This window comes from Euprymna scolopes, chromosome 21 (assembly GCF_053919585.1).
Source record: "Euprymna scolopes isolate OS-2025 chromosome 21, ASM5391958v1, whole genome shotgun sequence".
NCBI lineage: Eukaryota > Metazoa > Mollusca > Cephalopoda > Sepiida > Sepiolidae > Euprymna > Euprymna scolopes.
The window spans coordinates 50,998,740-51,019,361 of NC_136502.1; the positions used below are offsets into that span (position 1 = coordinate 50,998,740).

Sequence of the window (20,622 nt, forward strand, 5' to 3'; positions counted from 1 at the left end):
CACTATTGTTTGAAATTCAATTTGTCAAAGATGAAAATACAGTTTTGCTATTATTTTTCTCCATACATTATCAATCGATTTCCATACATTATCAATCGATTTCCATACATTATCAATCGATTTCTATAAATTATCAATCGAATGCATAGATATAATTCTTGAATGGGAATCAAAATACAGAACCTATTGATTTTAAGTTTCTGTGTATGAAATTAAATATCTTTTACAAAACAAAATGTTGGCTCCCATTTTTGATAATTAAAGATCTATATCCAATGGACCTATAAAAGTTATATATATATGGACATATATAATATATATATAATATAATAATAATAATATCTATATATAATAATAATAATAATAATATATATATATATAATATAATAATAATATACATATATAATATATATAATATATATATATATGGACATATAAAAGTTATATATATATATATATATATATATATATATGAAATTAAATATCTTTTACAAATCAAAATATTGGCTCTCATTTTTGATAATTAAAGATCTATATCCGATGGACATATAAAAGTTTCATGAAATGGCTCTCAGACTCTGCTGAAGGGAATCTCATCTTATATTCATCTCTAAAAACCAAATTTGTGTGGATTGGAGAAAACATTATAGTGCATTATACATAATCTTACCAAAAATATTCTTTAGTTCTATTTTATAAGTTTTAGTTAAATCCCTTGAGGTACGCATTTCATCTAAATTATTTTGTTCTTAATCTGAGATATTTGCACTTGTATCACCAGTCTGATAATAAGAATGACCATTTTCAGTTGTACTATTAAAAAACTGTTTATTTGTATGAAATTGAATATTACATAACTTCTGTCTTATCAAAATATGCGTTCCTACATTTTATAACTATGTTAATAAGATGAAACCACAAGATTCCTCTCAGACTTTTTTGACTCTGCAAAAAAGAATTTTTTTATCTGAGAAATCTTGTGAATTGAAGAAATTTTATTTCTTATTTTCATTTTTTTTTAATCTTAGCGTCAGTCTTAAAATCAGCATTTACCAGAATGGGTAAAACATTTTGCATAGTTTCTAGTTTGTGGCACATACATAATATGAATAAGTCACTTTTCACTGTGTAAGTTATCGCCGATCGGTTGATATTTGATTTGTGATGAAAAAGTAGCACAACATACTGTCCATTTCAGGAAAATGATAAAGAAAAAAATGGCTGCTCCTGCTATTTATGGACTGGCGGTCATGTGAGGTAATGAGATTTGGGGGAAATATGCAAATGAGATGCTGTCGGTTTTTCAAATAAAACGCCTGTGTGTCAGAGAGAATGTGTGTTTCTTTGGCAGAAGTAAGTTCTGACAGACATGTGCTGCAGTTTGATACTGAGAATTGTGCAACAGAGAATGTAACAGGAATTATTTCTTTGGACTCTTTGACAGAAGGGAGTTCTGTCAGATGTGAGTTGGATTTTGATAACGAGAATTGCAAGAAGGAGAACATAATGGTTGGGAATCCTTTCTTTGGACTTTACTTTCTAACATATTTAACTGCAGGACATTTAATGAATTGTTTTACTTCATATATAACTTTAATGCGACACAGATAAGTTTAAAAGTTCAATTGCACCTAAAACATACTTTTGTCCTGGATATGACCTTAAAGTATATCCGATTGGTAAGGCCTCAGCTTGCGGGCTTTGTTGAGTGTGGAGTTACCCTTTAATTGCCATTGCTCCCAGGTCCACTCTGACCCAGCGTGGTAGTACCTGTTAGGGTCCCAACTATGGGTTAAATAGAAACTGATTTGAAAAAAAAAACATATTCTATTAAAATTTGTTTCTTCAAAATCACTGGATTTGGCATTAAATAGCCTAAAAAGGGTTGATCTGCCGTAAAACAAAAACAACTAACCATAAAACGTAGTTTATTGCTAAAGAATCAATTTCAGTGAGGAACAATTATGAAGCATCATGCAAGGTCAGTATCTCAGTTTCAATCAACATGCTTCACTACATAGAAGCACATCAAATGAACCATCTCACAGTCGAGTATGAAATGTAAATGTCTTGAATTTATTTTAATCAATGTATGATTTGCTAAATAAAATATTTTATTCATTCACAGGTTAAACTACGAAATGAAAATGGCTCAAGCACTTATAGACTAGAATACTTCATTTTAACTGAGAAACTACACATTGTCACCAACTTTTCATTTACAAGTGACAATAAATAAAATTAAAAAAAAACTGTTCGACAAACACAACAGAAAAATTGTTGCAATGTTTGTGTGGCTCATAATTCATAACAAACTCTAATTTAAAGAGCAATATGAATGTACACTACAGATCAAACTTATTCACAAGAAAATCCATTTAAGGACACACATCCTATCTGGAGAAAAAAAAAACGTCTCCAAATTATATATTAATTTTTGCAGAAAACATACTTAAACATACTTTATTCGTTTTTACAGAAAATTAATACACACAGGGGACTGCAAAACGTTTTTCATATGCAATCTGTGACACAATAATTATAAAATAATGAATGAAAAAGAAAGCATGCCAAATCACACTACAAAGAAACCTCATTGTTGCAACGTGTGTAGCTCATCATTTATCACAAGAGCTGGTTTAGAGCGACATGTCCGAACCCACACTGGAGAGAAACCTTTTTCTTGTGAAGTATGTGGCTCAGCATTTGTAGCAAAAGCTCATTTAACAGACCATATGCGAACTCACACTGGAGAGAAACCTTATTCTTGTCACGTGTGTGAATCATCGTTTACTACAAAACAGAATTTAAAGAGGCATGTCAAAATACATACTGGAGTACATCCTTCTTCCTGCCAAATATGTGAAGTGTGCAGTTTATTGTTTAAAACAAAGTCTGAGTTAAAGAGGCACGTTCGAACTCACACTGGAGAGAGACCTTTTGCTTGCGATGTGTGTAGCTCATCATTTTCAGAGAATGCTACTTTACAAAAACATATGCGAATACACACTGGAGAGAAACCTTATTCTTGTGAAGTATGTGGTTCATCCTTTAGTGTAAAACCTAATTTAATTGTCCATATGCGAATACACACTGACGAAAAACCTTTTCCTTGTGAAGTGTGCGATGCATCTTTTTCAAGAAAAGAGCATTTACAGAAACATACGTTTACTCACCTCAGGAAATGTTCCCAAGAAATCTCATTCAAACCGATTAAAAATAACAAATTTTAGAGGCAATTCATTTTTCTGAAGTGTGCAACCAATTGTCTTTTTCAATAAAGGCCTTTCTTACATCGGCTTGTGTACATATTACTTTAACTACAATACTGTGAAACATGAATTATGAAATCGATTATTTTTTGTAAACATTCTGTTATGTCCTTTTACCCACGTGAACAGTTCTAAAACCTGCTATTTTGTTATGTTATTCTTAAAAATCACAACTTCTAGAGTGAACAAATTGTGAAATGTGTAACTAATCAATTTGCTTTGATTCTCAGGTAAAAAAAATTAAACACATACTGGAGAAATTTTCTATATTTTCTAAGTGTGTTCAACTATATTTTGATTGAATACTGGTTGCCAATTTTTTTAACAATCCAACTAACACATTTTCATAATTTATTTTTCGTGTTTTGTGGTATACAAATATACATGTGTTATTTTTATGACTGTTGATAAATTTGCAACAAAAGTCAGTATAAATCATCTAAGCTTTTATTTTTTATGTTCTAAAAATGTGTAAAATGGCTTCTATTTCTTTTCCGTTTGGAGAATAAAATTTTTAAATTAACCTGTTTTTAGTGTAACAACAAATTAATTTTCATATTTTGATTTGCATATGGTTTGAAAAAAGAAAGAAAATTAATTGAAACACCTAATTTTTATTTGCATATGTTTCCATTATTTTTATGACAATAAAAATACATTGGATGGAATTTTAATTATAATTCTTATGAAAGCTTATAATTTCTCGGTAAAATAATTTAAACAGAAACTTATCGTCACAACAGTCCATAGTGTGGATGATCTATTTCTGAAAAGAAAACCTAGTATCGCCAGCAGAATTGCTCACTGACCGAAAAATACGAACACATAAATACAAGTAGTATAACAGAGAACATCCACCTTTACATGCAGCACAGAAAATCTATGCCAAACATGAGAAAACAAAACTACTGGAATCATTCAGCATTTTTCTGTGGCACTAAGATAATACATAGTTGTGCCTGAAAGTTGTAACATCTGCTAAAGGAACAAGTAATTCATCAGACCAGCTAAAAGAAACGCGATACCTCAAAATAAATCTGATCAACCACATCTGAAGAAATTGCATCACAAAAGGGAATTACACATCAGCAATTAGCAATTCTAAGCCAGAAAATGAGATCTGAGGATCAGATATCACCTACACGGATAAAGCAGCCAATTATGAAATCACACTCATGGATCCTGCAGACCTACTCTACTCCAGGGTCATGAAGATCCCAAAGATGTATAAAAACACCACAGTGACTAGTTCTATAAAGCTCCACGCACCCTTACCCAAATAGGCTATATTCACCCATTAATAAAGAAAATATAATAATAATAAATAAAATAAAATTTTAAACAATTATGTGAGTTCATCTCAATTGAAGAAAGGAGATGTGGCCGTTATGTCTTCCTTTTATAATTCTGAAGTTAAGAATTATTGACCTTAGTTATTGTTTTTCATGTAAAGGCGTTTCGTATATAAAGCATATGTTTACCTATCTCTAATCTTACTCATTTATCATCACAACTATCCTATCTGATGAACCCATGATGAAAAACCCATCTCGAACTCCAAGAAGGACAACATCATATACGGGCTCCACCAAACCCATTAAGGCGTAGAGAAAATGTGCCAACTCGCAAGTACAGGGGAAATAACAAGGATATTGGAAGGATGTGTAAGTCGTGCAGCGTGCACACATTGTTAGGAACACCAAGATGCACACAGGCACCCAAATGACATCCCATCTCAGCCTTGGAAGTTCATCGCATCAGATATATTCGAGAGTGATGGGCAGCAATCCTGCTCACTGTCAACAGATAATCAAAGTACACAATCACCAACGATATTTCAACACCAGTAACCAGCAAAGCTGTAACAGATAAAATGAAATATTATACATCGCTTTTTGGTTGTACAGAACAAATCATAATAGACAATAATCCATTGTACTCTTGACAAGCTTTCCTAAGCTACATCAAATTCTGGGACATCAGGCACGTCATAAGCTCATCTCACTATGCCAGGGTAAGGGGTAATTGCGGCTTCATAAAGAGATGTGAGACATATCAAATGAACAATAGAAAAAGAAAAAGGAAGAGAATTATCCAGCTTGCTCTACAACAACTTAAGGTAACACCGATTGACAACAAACTACCACCATCAACTGAAATACTTTTTGGGAGACCTATACCAAACCACCTTACCCAGGTGATCAAAACCCAGAAAGGAAGAACATCATAAACAGATACATGAGAGATCAGCAAACAGGAAAACCCATCATGATCATTATAGCAGAACCAGAAAATTCTCACCATTATTCCCAGATCAGTATGTACAGGTACTAAATAAACTCAACAACAAATACCACCTTGGAACCATCGTCAAGAATGGTGCAGGACCTAGAAGCTACATAGTAGATATGCCCGATGGAACTCTGCCGTAATCACACCCATTTGCATGCCATACAAATTCTGGACACAAAAAAAGGATTCACTTTGATATCCTTAAACCTGACACTATACAGAACCCGAAAAGACCAAAGAAAATTAACGTTTGAGACAGAATCACCAAACTCAACATGACAAGATCTACACTAGATAGATTAGAGAGATATCAATCATACCAGTTATTATAGGTACCACGGCTTATGAAGAAGAACCTGAAGTCCTACCTAACTAATACTCCTGGTGAACCAAGTGCAATAAAGACCAGACAATTGCAGTTAAGGGAACAACGAGGATACTAAAAAGAGCTCTCGGTTGATTTCAATAAAAAGCAGGGCAATGTTGGCAGCTGATTTGACTGCCCCATACCCAGCGTTACAATCTTCAAAGAAAGAAAAATAAAAAAAAACATAAAAAAAAATATGGCTCACTCCAAACTAAATCAGGCATAACTATAAGAACACAAGGACTGATCTTGGCCTAAAGATCATCACACTATTACACGCTATAAATCAAAGACACAACATACAACAAATTCACCAGACAATAAATATACACATAAAACTAAGCAGGGTGAATATTATAGTACCGCAAATAATATTCACATCTGCTTGCCCGGGATTAAGTGTAACCCTTACCAACCTGAAATTCTACTGAATAAATTTTCTATCATGCTGGCTCAAACGTTTGGCTCTCCTTATTAAATACTAACAATTATCGCTTCAGATAGAGTTGACCATCATTAATTTAAAGCATCACTGTTTATCGAGCCTGGTCCATTGTTTTGCTCCTATTTGCAAACTCCAGTGCATTACTGGAGATGAATGATTGGGATTGAAACTTGTAGCAGTTACAGAGAACTATTTTCTCTGGTGTATCAATGCCCTCCTCCGAGTTCTTCGGCCACAGACTGATCTATCAGCTAACAAGGCGCATTGATTCATCTGCTCCCTAAAAAGACTTGAGAGAACATCAGTCAGTCAGAACCGGCCCATCAGGCAAGCAACACCTCTTCTCTCACCTGCTGTCCACTGGACATCCTGCTTCAGCATCAACGGGCTCCACTGGAGACAACTGCTATTCGCTGGAGACGACACCATACTGACTGACCGACGACAACCTCAAAAAGAACTTTCTGTTCCTTCTTCCTATTCACAGTCCGACCTACCAGTTCCTGCTACGAATAAATTTCAAATTGTTAAAAAGAAGTTTGTTGTTCTTTAAATATATGTTATTGGGAAGGTAAAAACCATTACCTTTCCTAAAATCTCTTCAGTTTGTCTAAGTCATTTTGTCATGCATGTCAGCTTTCAACTCTTATCTACATAAAGCTGATGACGAAGGGGGGTGGTCTTAAAATTAATTACAGGTGTATCCACTACATGAAACTACTCTAGCTGCATCGACGACATGACACTACTTGCAATGGACAATCATAAGATTAGAATAATTGCCATAAGAAAACACATGGTATGATTACAGAAGTTAATATTAACTGCTACAAGTCTGTTGGCTTATGAGCTGGTGAGTATAGGTTTGTTTAACTACATAACATTAGAAACGTCATGAACCATGATATGCAAAGCAACAACACTTACCAACACTTATCAAACAAGTTTACAAACCCAATCTACCAGCAGACAAAACCTGACCAAATGCAAGAACGACCAGCATCATCAGACCAGCTTAGTAAAATAAGAAAGATTCCAACAAAACTTCAAGACTTGTGTATAAATAACAAGAACTTGTTGACAAGAGGATGTGACAAAATTAAGAGTTACTTTGCTTGAACAACATGGTGAATAAACAAACATAGAAATTTATGTATATATGTTAAAATTTTATCTTTATTCGTGTAAATTCTTATCGAAGTATAAATTATTACAAGTGCCAAGAGTCGAATCGTAGACATGGAAGTCAAATGGAATGAAATGATCGCAGGTGCTTATATGAACTGCTACAAGTCTGTTAGCTTATGGTCGGATGTTTAGAGGATGTTTCGCTACAGTATGCGAGATATATTCACAAACTGTTGTATTTATAGCGATAACACGTTCATGCAACTCACTGAACGCACATACATACAAGTTCACACATGCTTTCTCACCCTGGCAAAATAAATGCAAGCTAATAGACACACACACATACTAATTTATTTCACAACTAAAAAGATGAGGATAATAGTCCGCAATAAAATAAATTAATAATACTCATCCCAATGAATTCCAATTAAAATAATACATATGTTGGGGACAGGATGGTCTGCTGTGTGATAGACGACCCCGTCCCCATGTGTGTAATGGTGGATGTATTTAATGGTAGAGGAATTGAAAAGACAAAAGGTTGCATAATGAGGACGAAAATATACCGTTATATATCAGCGAAAGAAATGCAATTTATTTACATGAAGAAGCGATAGAAAGAATAAGAGTTCATTGAGAGATGAGTAACGTTACTTGCAGTTGACTGGCTAGTCAGGAACGCGGTGGTGGCTCAGACCCGACCATGGAAGATCAGATAATAAATAAACATGGATTTATAAGACCAAAAAATCTAACCTTGATCGCCTTTCGTTTGTGAAGATGTAAAGTAGTAGCACACACGCGTGTGCATACACACAAACACACACACATGCCTGACGCCCATCACGTATCTATATGGTCAGTAAAAGACAACGTTTTACTAAACTATGTGTTTGTATATATTATTTTAATTGGAATTCATTATTGAGATGAGTATTATTTATCAATTTATTTATTGCTGACTATTATCCTCATCTTTATTGGTTGCTGCTTGACAACATTTTGACCAACTATTCCTCTGGCTTTTGTCAGTTGGTAACCACGACGGAATAAGAACGCTGAATATCCTAACTGTATCCTCAGCAATTATTACCTTCAGGGCCCATGGCGCAGTGGATAAATCTCTACAGTTCCAGGTGAGCATTGTTTGAAGATAGCAGTTTCAATCCTACCCAAAGTTGGGCAGAGACTTACTTGGCCAAAAACGTGGTGAGATGACAACAACTATGGAAGGCAGTAATTGCTGAGGATGTAGTTAGGAGATTCAGAGTTCCTATCCCGTTGTGGTTACCACCTGACGAAGGCCAGAAGAATAGTTGGCCGAAACTTCATGAAACAACAACTAATAAAGCTGAGGATAATAGTCCACAATAAATAAATTAATATGTGTTTGTTATAAAAATGAATCAACAGTAAAATAGAAAGTATTCGCTTGCTGTTGGTTTCTGTTTTGAAGTGGAAATTTGAACATGGTGTTGATCGAAACGTATTTCGCCATTATATTATAGGTCTGATTTTAGAAATTACAAATTTGCATTCAACAACTTGTACATTTAGTGTCTCATAAGAAAATCAAGCTGTTTTTTATAATTGGGTTTTTAAAAATGTGTTTTAGAGATATTCGTTAAAAATAATAAAACCAAACTTTCTTTTACAATTTGGATATGTGATAGTTTAAATTATTTTTTTATATAATTTATTCAGTAATTTTTGGGTAAATATTACCTTATGCTACAACAGAACACCGAATACTCTAATTTGGAATTTTAGGGGTATTCGAGGTCACTGACAACAAATCTGATAATCAAACCCGTTGCAAATTTACCATTTGCATGGTATGCACCCCTGAACCCTAGGACTATTTTACACCATTTCACCGCCTTCGACAGTGTTTTTTTACATGATGCGTTTGCGTGTGCACTGACTTATCACATCATGGAGGAATCTTTAGTGGACATTTGAATCAACAAAGTTTTCAAAAAAAAAAAATTTGGTTTATTTTTGCGTTACATAGTTTTTAATTGATTTAAAAAAAATTTTTCACGAGTTTACAAAAACATATTTTTATGTTTTCCATTTTCGTGTGGGTATTCAATGTGTAGTTTAACAGGTGATGTTTTTCGTTCTTTTTTGTGGGGGGAGATATTCAATTATAGAACGTGTAGTTTAACAGGTGCTTCTGCAGTTTAATTAAACGTTTTTCCGTAAGTAACGTGCCGACATTTACCAAGTTGAATACCATTTAACATTTCACAAAAATTCACTTTACATTTACATTTTACATATTGAAGCATTTTTACATCATCATCATCATCATACAAAACCGGAAGTCGCCGTTTGAACTGCGGATGGACAGAGGCAGTAAAAACCACATGTTCACATTAGCCATCGAGCCTTGCGCATAAAGAAATTTGTGCCTCCATACCTGAAAACTAATCACATTTTACTTATAATTTTTTGTCTTAAAAAAAAAACAGTTGATGATTTTGTTTTTTCTTTTCTCAAAGAAATACACGAGTTTTTTTATTTAATTTATTTAATTTCCACTTTAGGGAGTGATTTTTTTTTTTTTAATATCTAAAAAAAAAAAAACATTGAATGAAATAGAAATAATTTTCGTAATAAAACGAAACTTTCTGTGCAATATAAGAAGATTATAAGGTTTCATTTAAAAACAAAAACAAAAAAAAAACAACGTGGTTTAAAAAAAAGGTTTTAAACGTTGGACTTTACAAGTAAATTTCTAAAAAAAACACTTTTTTTTTGTTTTAAATTTGAATATATTATTTATTGATCCCTTCTCTTCCATTTGTGATATATAAAACTTTGGTACATAAATTAATTATTAGAATTTTGGTATTTTTTTAGATTAGGTCCACCTCCACAATTTTCTTTTAAATGGCGACTTTGCTGAATACGGAAATCGCATTGAAATTTTGCAGAAGTAAGTAGTTATCGAGATATAAATAGTTGTTTTAGGCATTGTATTCTTTGGCGGCCATCTTTGTTAAGCGCGTAAATTTGTTTATGACGTGTGCGCGCAGGCGCGTAAAAAAGATGGCCGCCAGAGATTACAATGCATTATACAACTTTTTATATCTCGATAACTACTTATTTCTGCAAATATTTCAATGCGATTTCCGTATTCAGCATAGTCGAAAACCCATATAAGTCGTCATTTAAAAGAAAATTGTGGAGGTGGTGGACCTAATCTAAAAATTTACCAAAATTTTAATAGACATTTCAAAATGGGGGGCGGGGGGTGAATAAAAAAAAAAAAACGTTTGTCTAAAATATTATATTCAGTTTATTGGAAAGAGCATAAAATTTCACATTGACCCTGAAAATATCGTAAAAATGTAACCAAAAGAAAAATTTTGATAGATTTTTAAAGTTTAAAAATTGAAAACAAATTAACTCATAAAATTCAATTGATTTCATTACGTAAAAAAATGGCCGCATGAAGGCACGCCGACACTTTGTAAACACTGTTTTTTTTTTAAATAAAAAATAATATTTCTATTATTTTTTAATCAACTTTAATAGTTTATTTTGGAAGTATATTCCATAAAGAAAATAAACAACCCACTATTAAAAAAGAAATTACGAGTTGTTTTAAATATTTTATTCGCAGTTTCGTGTTAGGGGTGTCAAAAATCCCCCCCCCCAATTCTGATACACCTAGCGTTATTACGTCACACAAAAAATTAACCACATTTTTTTTTTCAAGTTTTTTTGTTATTTCAAATGTCTGCTAAAGATTTCTCTGCGATGTGATAAGTCACTTCACTATAAAAAACAAACAAAAAAAAAAAACAACACTACTGAAGGCGTTGAAATGGCGCAAAATAGTCCCAGAGTGCAGGGGTTCATACCATGCAAACGGTAAATTTGCGACGGGTCGATCCGTTGTCAGCGACCTCAAATACATCTAAAAAGCCTAATAAGAGTGATCGAAATTCTGTTGTAGCGTAAGGCAACATTTACCAATTTTTGTAATTGGAACATATTTTTGTTTGAATATATTTAAAAAAAAAATAATTTATATTGAAAAACTTTCTTATCGATGCATTTTCTGCAGAAAACAGGGAAAAAAATGTCATGTTACACCGTGTAGGCCATTTTTTGTCTTATCAAATTTGAGAGCTCATTCAACTCTACCGACAGAATACGACAATAATCACATCACAAGAGTTTGAAAACAAGTAAGTTTTTTTTTTGTTTTTTTAAAATAATTTTTATTTATTCATTTATTTATTTATTTACTGAAATTAGGTCTAAGTTGTTTTGTAGTCATCCCCAAACTCATTTCATTTTATTTTTTAAGTTATTTGGGTAGAAATTTATTATTTTGTATTTAAGTTTTATTTATTTGAATTATAATATATAACGTTAAGATTAGAAGCGGATTAAATTATTTTTATTTTTAATAAATGCGATATTAGCGATATATTTTTTTTTAAGGTTACGACTGTCTTAATCTTTTCAAATTAAAGTCAAGATTATATTACTTTTTAATAGGAAAATAACTCGTTAACAGTTTTTTGGTGAAAGTTCACTGGGAGACCACTCGGAGACGATCAATGTGCACTCACTGGTTGTTTATTTTGAAAGTCGTTCTTAACATGGGGAGGTTGGGGGTGTTTATTCCGAAAGGCATTTTGTTATTTTCAACGTCTCCGTAATCAACTTCTTAAAGGTAAGGCTTCGGGTGCCCCCCCCCCCAGTGTACTTTAACCCAGTTTTTAAATTAGTGCAGAGACTAGTTACTGCTTGGTCGTCCCAGCAAATATGGTGTCATGTAGGAAGTAAGCTGATAATACTAGAATATCTACTAATTTAAATAGTATTTTTCTTCAGTAGGTACGGATAAAAATGTCAGTAAAAAAAATAGAGGGACATAGTTTTGAAAGCCGGTTTATCATAATTTTTTTTTTAGGTTTCCAATTACTTTTTGATTGTATTTGAAAGATTACAGACTAAAGGAAAATAATACTTGTACATGTGATAAAAAAAAAAAGTTATAATGAAAAATGTTTTCACGGTTGACAATTTCAGCTAAATTTTGAATTGTAAAAATCTTTTGAAAGATAAATATTAGTTTTCTGTGTTTATTTCAAAGATGATTAGAAAAGTAAAGTCCTAAGATATCGAATTAAATTTAAAAAAAAAAAACCCAAAAAACGTACTTTCTTTGGACAAAAAATAGCTTTATTAGTCATCTCCAAAAGTGAGAATCGCGAATCATGACAAACTGAAGTTTTCTAAACATGTTATACAGAAGCCCAAATAACCGACAGTTGAAAGGCTGCCTGAAAATGGCGCCAGGTAGTTTAAAGGAAGTAGGGGTGCTGGTTTTCTCCCCCCCCTCAGCCGTGCATCTATACATTCCTATCATGAACGTTTGTATCATTTTTACCATTTTTTAATTTAATTATTTTCTATGTTCCTGCTTTTAAATTTAAAAAACAAATATTAATTTTTCAAGATTATATAAAAATTATGTTATGCCGAAAGTTTCACATCCATTCAAGCAAAGAATATATTAGAATCTTATAGATAAAAATTATGCAAAACATGTAATTTAGAAAAAATATAGAAATATTTTTTGTAATTAAAAAAAGCTTACTCAATGATAATATCGATGATTCAAGAAATTAATTTTTCTTCAAGTTATATCGAATTCATTAATACGGACTTCAGGGGCTTTTTTTGTAATGTTCCTGTAAATTTTTTTTTTTTAATTCTTAGAATTTACGATGTTTTATTTTTATTAAAAAAAAAAAGGCAAAAATAAATGTATGCATTTTTTTTTTACTACTAAAGACTATAACTTTAGTAAAGGTAATTTTTGTCATTTGATTTGTTTTCATTAAAATATAAAGACTACATTTTTATTTGATTATTATTTTTATTTTCCTTATTCTGAGAACCATACATATTTATTCTCAAGAACTCATTATGAAAACTTTTGAGCCATTTATAAAGACATAAGCATTACTGTACACTTTCAGAACAAGCCAAAATTTTCATACACCATATTAAATCCAACGTTGTCTTTTTATCTATATCTATTAGCAGATGTACCCAGTATTTCCCGGTATTAAACAAATTCTTTTAAAAAAATGTAGTAAAAAAAATGTAGTAAAAAAAATGGAAAAAAAACCCTGAGTCATGTGCATGTGAGTATTATGTTTTTATTAAACAGTTCACTTTTTGTAAATAAAAAAAAACTCAAGCTGAGATTGAAACCAAAACTGAAAGACAGTGAGTCAAGTACGATAACTATTTAGCTAGCTTGCCACAATCTTTAAAAAATGTTTTCAAACCTAATTGTTCTTAACATAAGAAATCTGTCATGTGAACGATTCACGCATGTGCATTTGTGAAAGTTGACAAACAGATAAAAATCCAATGACTTCCAAGTACTAACTTTTGAATTCTGACTCTTTAGCAGCCATTTTGTCCTGATAAAAATTATCTACGTGTCTGAATACCCTATATACCAAATTTAAAGTCTGTAGATCAAAAAATTCCTTGAGTATATAGGTTGAGAGTTGTCCTCATACACATATTCTCACTTTTCTAGATATATAGATAAATTTTTGTTTTGAAAACCAGCATATTTCCATGTAAGACCTGTATAATTCTTGGTTCTGTTCAAGATATTTTATATATGTGTAAGTTCCTGATTTAACTAAATGTGACTGGTATAAAACAAATATTGTTTAGTAACATGTTCTATTTAATAAAAGCGTAAAGTACATGTGTTTTTCTCTCTAATAATAATCACATATAATTCATGAATGATTTAACCATTAATTCAATTTGTTATGAAAGGTAATGACGTATGTACAAACATGAAATGCTTTAGCATATTATGATATAAATAATTTAACTTTCAGGCATTTAAAACATCTCAGCAACATTATTTTCAAATTAACTCTCCCAATTCTATTATTATTATTACTATATTATTATTATTATTATTATTATTATTATTATGTTAATACTTTTCCAATAAAGTTATTTACAAGATGTATTTTAATCAAGTTTATTATTAATTATTTGTAATTAAGTTTATTAATCAATGTCTAATTAAGTTTATTAATCAATGTGTAATGAAGTATATTAATAATTATTTGTAATTAACTTTGTTAATTATTATTTGTAATTAAGTTTCTTAATCATTATTTGTAATCAAGTTTATTAATCATTGTGTGTAATCAAGTTTATTAATTATTTTTTGTAATCAAGTTTATTAATAATTATTTGTAATTAAGTTAATTAATAATTATTTGTAATTAAGTTTATTAATCAATGTATAATCAAGTTTATGAATTAATCTTTATAATTAAGTTTATGAATCATTATTTGTAATTAAATTTATTAATCATTATTAGTAATGAAGTTTATTAATAATTATTTGTAATTAAGTTTATTAATCAATGTGTAATTAAGTTTATTAATCAATGTGTAACCAAGTTAATTAATAATTATTTGTAATTAAGTTTATAAATTATTTGTATTTAGGTTTATTAATAATTATTTTTAACTAAGTTTATTAATCAATGTGTAATCAAGTTTATAAATTATTGTTTGGAATTAAGTTTATTAATCATTATTTGTACTAAAGTATATTAATCATTATAATAATTAAGTTTATTAATCATTATTTGTAATTAAGTTTATTATTCATTATTTGTAATAAAATTTATTAATCATTGTAATCAAGTTTATTAATTATTATTTTAAATTAAATTTATTAATTATTATTTGTAATTAAGTTTATAAATCATTATTTGTAATTAAGTTTATTAATGATAATTAATTAACTATATCAATAATTATTTGTAATTAAGTTTATTAATTATTATTTTTGATTAAGTTTATTAATCATTGTGTGTAATCAAGTTTATTAATTATTTTTTGTAATCAAGTTTATTAATAATTATTTGTAATTAAGTTTATTAATCATTATTTGTAATAAAGTTTATTAATCAAATTGTAATCAGTTTATTAATCATTGTGTAATTAAGTTTATTAATCATTATTTGTTATTAGGTTTATTAATTATTATTTGTAAGTTTATTTATCAAATTGTAATCAAGTTTATAAATCATTGTGTAATCAAGTTTATTAATCATTATTTGTAATTAAGTTTATTAATAATTATTTGTAATTAAGTTTATTATTATTATTTGCAATTAAGTTTATTAATCAATGTGTAATTAAGTTTATTAATCATTATTTGTAATTTAGTTTTTTAATTATTATTCATAATTAAGTTTATTAATCATTGGGTAATCAAGTATATTAATCATTTGTAATTAAGTTTATTAATAATTTTTTGTAATTAAGGTTATTAACCATTGTGTGTAATTAACTTTATTAATCATTATTTCTAATATACTTATAAGGTTAATTATTTTCTACTTTAGTTCTATCATTATGATATGAAGAATTTTATTGAAATTGAATCATGAATTCAGTTGGTTTGATATGGGTGGCCATTCAACTAATACACTGACAGTACAATGGAATTTTCCATCAGCAAAGGTGAAAGTATGAATCCATAATTGATAAAAATATAAAGATTTATCTTTTACTTTTATCAGAAATCTGGTAATCTGGTAATGAAGGATAAACATGTTTAATCGTATTAGAAAATCATCTCACAGATGATTCAGCATTGTTCGAATTTGGCAAAAGAACTGCTGAATTTATAGACATATCTGATTATATATATATATATATATATATATATATATATATGTATATATATATATATATATTGAACATTTTTCAACTGAAGGACATAAATCAAGGTTAGAAATGCTTTCTTCACCTTTATTTTATATTTAAATTGTCAGTATAACATTTTTTGTTTGAAATTCAATTTGTCAAAGATGAAAGTACAGTTTTGTGAATATTTTCCCCCATACATTATCAATCATATTTTATACATTATCAATCAATCAAATTCATAATCATAAAATTATACATCCTAATAAAATAAATTTTCTAATCCTTGGTATTTTAGTGAAAGAAACATGAGTCGATAATTAATGGAAATATAAACAATATTATTCTCACTCTTTCATACAAAGTGTTAAGTTTGCAGGTTGAAACAAGTAACGTAGAAAGCAATACAAATGATGACTCAACAAACAAAGGTAGATCAAATAAGAAGTGTATTAGGAAAAGGTATATTTACAGGATATCTACATAATGGTGTCAAATAAGAGAGTCTTTGCTGGAGAAACATCTCTGCTCACGGCGGCCTTTGGTGGCTTCTGGTGAACACACACCCTGACTAACTGAGTCTTCCTATTTATGTGTAATTACTATCCACATATGCAAATGAATGTGTGCCACCACAACACAAAGTTAATAACAAACAGTGTGTGTTTGATTAACAAGGTTAGAAACCAGAACATGGACTTTGTACTGGTCACATTTCTCAGTTCATGGATAAAAGTCATAATGCAGGGCATACTGCATATAAGTTTTTGTGTATGAAACCTCTCGCATAACTTCCATCCTATCAAAATATAGCCCTCCTCCATTTTCATAACTAAATATGTAAATCGGTGAGATATATAAAATAGCTCTTAGACTCTGTTTGAACTCATTATATCATATTTATCTCTAAAAAAAAAAGCAAATTTTTGTGGATTGGAGAACGCATTTTAGTCCATTCTACATAACCTTAGCAAGAATACTCTTCAATTCTATTTTATAATTTTTAGTCAAGGTGTTTAAGTTATTCATTTTATCAAAATTATTTTATTCTTTATTTCAAAGTTTTTCACATTAATATTTACACTTTTCTTGCCATTCTGGTAATGAAGGATAAACATGTTTAAGCGTATTAGAAAATCATCTCACAGATGATTCAGCATTGTTCGAATTTGGCAAAAGGCTTTTGAACTGCTGAATTTATAGACATATCTGATTATATGTGTGTGTGATTCTTATTTTAATTTATATATGGTTTTCTAAATAAAATATTTTATTCATTCTCAGGTAAAACTATGAAATGAAAATGGTTCCAGCACACATGGAGTAGAATGCTTCACTTGAGCAGATACCAATTTCCATTAACTTTTTATTTAACAACTGGTAATAAATTAATGTAAAACAAAAATCCTGAACTCAGCATAAACACATTAGGAAAAAATTGCAAATAAAAAATTGATTTTAAATACATACTTCCTAACTCCGGGAAAATGTACTTAAAAAACAATTTTATGGCGTTTTTTTTAATAGTAACCTAATTTTCAATACTGAAAATTGTGAAACGTTTTTTATGTGAGATTTTTGTACACGACAATTATAAAACATTAAATGAAAAAGAAAACATGCCAAAAAAGACTACATTGCATTTGTGTAAAGTGTGCAGCTTATCGTTTAATAGAAAGGCTGATTTAAAGAGGCACATACGAACTCACACAGGGGAAAAGCCATTTGCTTGTGAAGTATGTGGCTCAGCATTTTCACAGAAACCTTATTTGCATATACATCGGCGAATACATACTGGAGAGAAACCTTATCGTTGTGAGGCATGTGGCTCATCATTTAGGACAAAATCACATTTGACGGAACACATGCGAATACACACTGGCGAGAAACCTTATTCTTGTGATGTGTGTGACTCTTCATTCACAACAACCTCTCGGTTAAAGGACCATAAGCGTACACACACTGGAGAGAAACCTTATTCTTGTCAAGTGTGTGATTCATCATTTACTACAAAATCGGATTTAAGGAGGCATATCAAAATTCATACTGGAGTCGATCCGTCTTCTTGCCATTTATGTGAAGTGTGCAACTACTCATTTAAGACGAAGGCAGAGTTAAAGAGACATGTCCGAACTCACACTGGGGAAAAACCTCATACTTGTGAAGTGTGTGGTGCAGCATTTTCAGAGAAGCCGACTTTACGCAAACACATGCGTATACACACTGGAGAGAAACCTTATTCTTGTGAAGTATGTGGTTCATCCTTTAGAGTAAAACCTAATTTAATCAGACACATGGGAATACACACTGATGGAAAACCTTATTCTTGTAAAGTTTGTGATTCATCCTTTGCAAAAAGTGGGGATTTACAGAAACACATGTTTACACACACGAATGAACAATCTCAACAAATGAATTGAAACACCTTATTTTCCCTCTGTGTGTGTGATGAGTTTTTTTATGACAACCAAATGTACACTGGATAAAATTTGAATGATAATTCTTATGAATGCTTATAATTTTTTTAGTAAAATAATTTCTAATTAAACTTGTAGCCACACAATATACAGAAGGCTTACAGTGTGGTTGATCAATTTCATTAAAATAATTTTCCAAGAAACGCAATAGAAATATAATAGTTTTTAAGGAATATGTTCCTCAAGATGAACATGTGTCATTTTTTCAATTATATTTGATTTGCTGATAAAATTATGAACGAAAGTGATTATTTTAATTTACATGTTTTTTAACTAAAAAAAATATTAATAACAATTTACCTGTGTTTGTGTTAATAATATATAAAATGTTTAGAAGTAAAAGACTGAGAGAAGTAGATAATTGTTGTTTAATCATAACTTATCCGGACTTTCCTCTGAGAGAAAGTCTAATGTCTCTCAAGTCATAATCAATTAACAGGCATGAACATTCAGAATAACACGTTGTTATCCATTTGTTCCTTAGTTCTTACTGTGATCTTGCCTAACTTAAGATGCTACTTGTGAACAAGTTCCTTTGTACCCTAAAATGTACTAGCAAGATAAGAAGTGGTTTATTTCCTTTGGTGTTGTTTCAAATCTTTGAACAGTTAGATAAGTTGAAACAGATAGTTTATAATTATAGTTTGATCCAGGCGTTTCTAAAATAGGCATTGCTGTTTGGTTGTAACCTCCAGCAGAAGTGGTGATGGGTGTCATTTGACTTTCAGTGAGATCTTTGTCACTTGTAATATTTCATGTAAGAAAGGCATGTTTTTGTGCTACTGACAGATGATAATATATCTTGGCAAAATCATCTCACGAAGCAGCAACTTTATGGCAACCTGCCATATGTAAAACCATCAGGGAGAAATGCTTACGATTTGCCAGTCACTGCCTGAGGAGCAAGAATGAATTGGTGAGTGATGTATTGCTATGGACTCCACAACATGGATGCACAAGCAAAGGACGATCTAGATACATATAGTCCAGCAAATAGCATATGATGCCAATTGTGAATCTGAAGATCTGAGACAGCTGATGGAAGACAGGAAACTCTAGAGAGGAAGAGTCACATTGGTTCGGGCAAGGAGCCTGTCTTGATGATGATGATGACAGATAATATAGTGAGATAGGCTATTTGTTGATCTATCATTTTTTTGCATGAAAAGTTTTGGTTTCTTTCCTTTTGATTAAATAATTTATGAAATACACAAGTGTTCGCAAGATTTTATACAAATGTTGAAAAATCAGCCAGTTTTCACAATGAAAATAATTGTTATAATGGCGGTGATAAAAACGAGAAAATTATGAGACAGAGCATGAAGCATTTGTGAGATAACCCCATTGTTAAGATGTAATATAAGAAAAGTATGTTGTTTTCTATAGTTTTTTTTTTTAAATAACTTTTGAGATAATATGAAAATAATTTATGGTAAATTCTCACCTTAATAAAACTCTGTATAGCAAGTACTTTTTAAAAACCAGGTAATAATCAGCCAATGTACTACCTAACTTCCAGTGTAGGGCTACCAGGAATGGTGACAAAACAAGTCAGTTTCTTTCACTTTTTTCTCTCACGCCTATATTCCTCCTGTGCATATACTCTTTTATATTACGTTTTTCCGCTTATGAAGGTAGAGTATTGCATCAGATCATATTATTTTTGTAATTTTTTATCTTTGTCTGTCACAAATAATATAATAATCACGTGCAAACCAAGATACATGTGTTTGATATCCCTTTTTTTTAAATCTAATTTCATTTTGCATTTCATTTTAGCTTCTAATCATTTTACAGTGAATCAATCAATAACTTATGGTGGGCATTATATTATTAAAGGATAAAATCAGTCATTACTTACAAACAATGTAATGGTGTTTTCAGAAAAGGATA

General features: G+C 30.5%; 2 protein-coding genes across 2 annotated transcripts in view; both read left to right on the plus strand.

Moving 5' to 3' along the window:
* LOC145242795 (uncharacterized) overlaps positions 1–6,088 on the plus strand; it is an 83,840-nt gene extending 77,752 nt beyond the window's left edge. Inside the window, exon 3 of the mRNA XM_080105928.1 lies at positions 2,548–6,088. Coding sequence (XP_079962054.1) covers positions 2,548–3,233 — 686 coding nt within the window. The 3' untranslated portion in view covers positions 3,234–6,088. The remainder of the gene's footprint in view (positions 1–2,547) is intronic.
* Positions 6,089–11,615: 5,527 nt separating this feature from the next.
* On the plus strand, positions 11,616–20,412 carry LOC145242286 (uncharacterized). Its single transcript, XM_080105293.1, has 2 exons — positions 11,616–11,712; positions 17,537–20,412. The coding sequence occupies exon 2, from the start codon at positions 17,872–17,874 to the stop codon at positions 18,670–18,672; it is 801 nt and encodes a 266-aa protein (XP_079961419.1). The 5' UTR covers positions 11,616–11,712; positions 17,537–17,871; the 3' UTR covers positions 18,673–20,412.
* Positions 20,413–20,622: the final 210 nt, after the last annotated feature.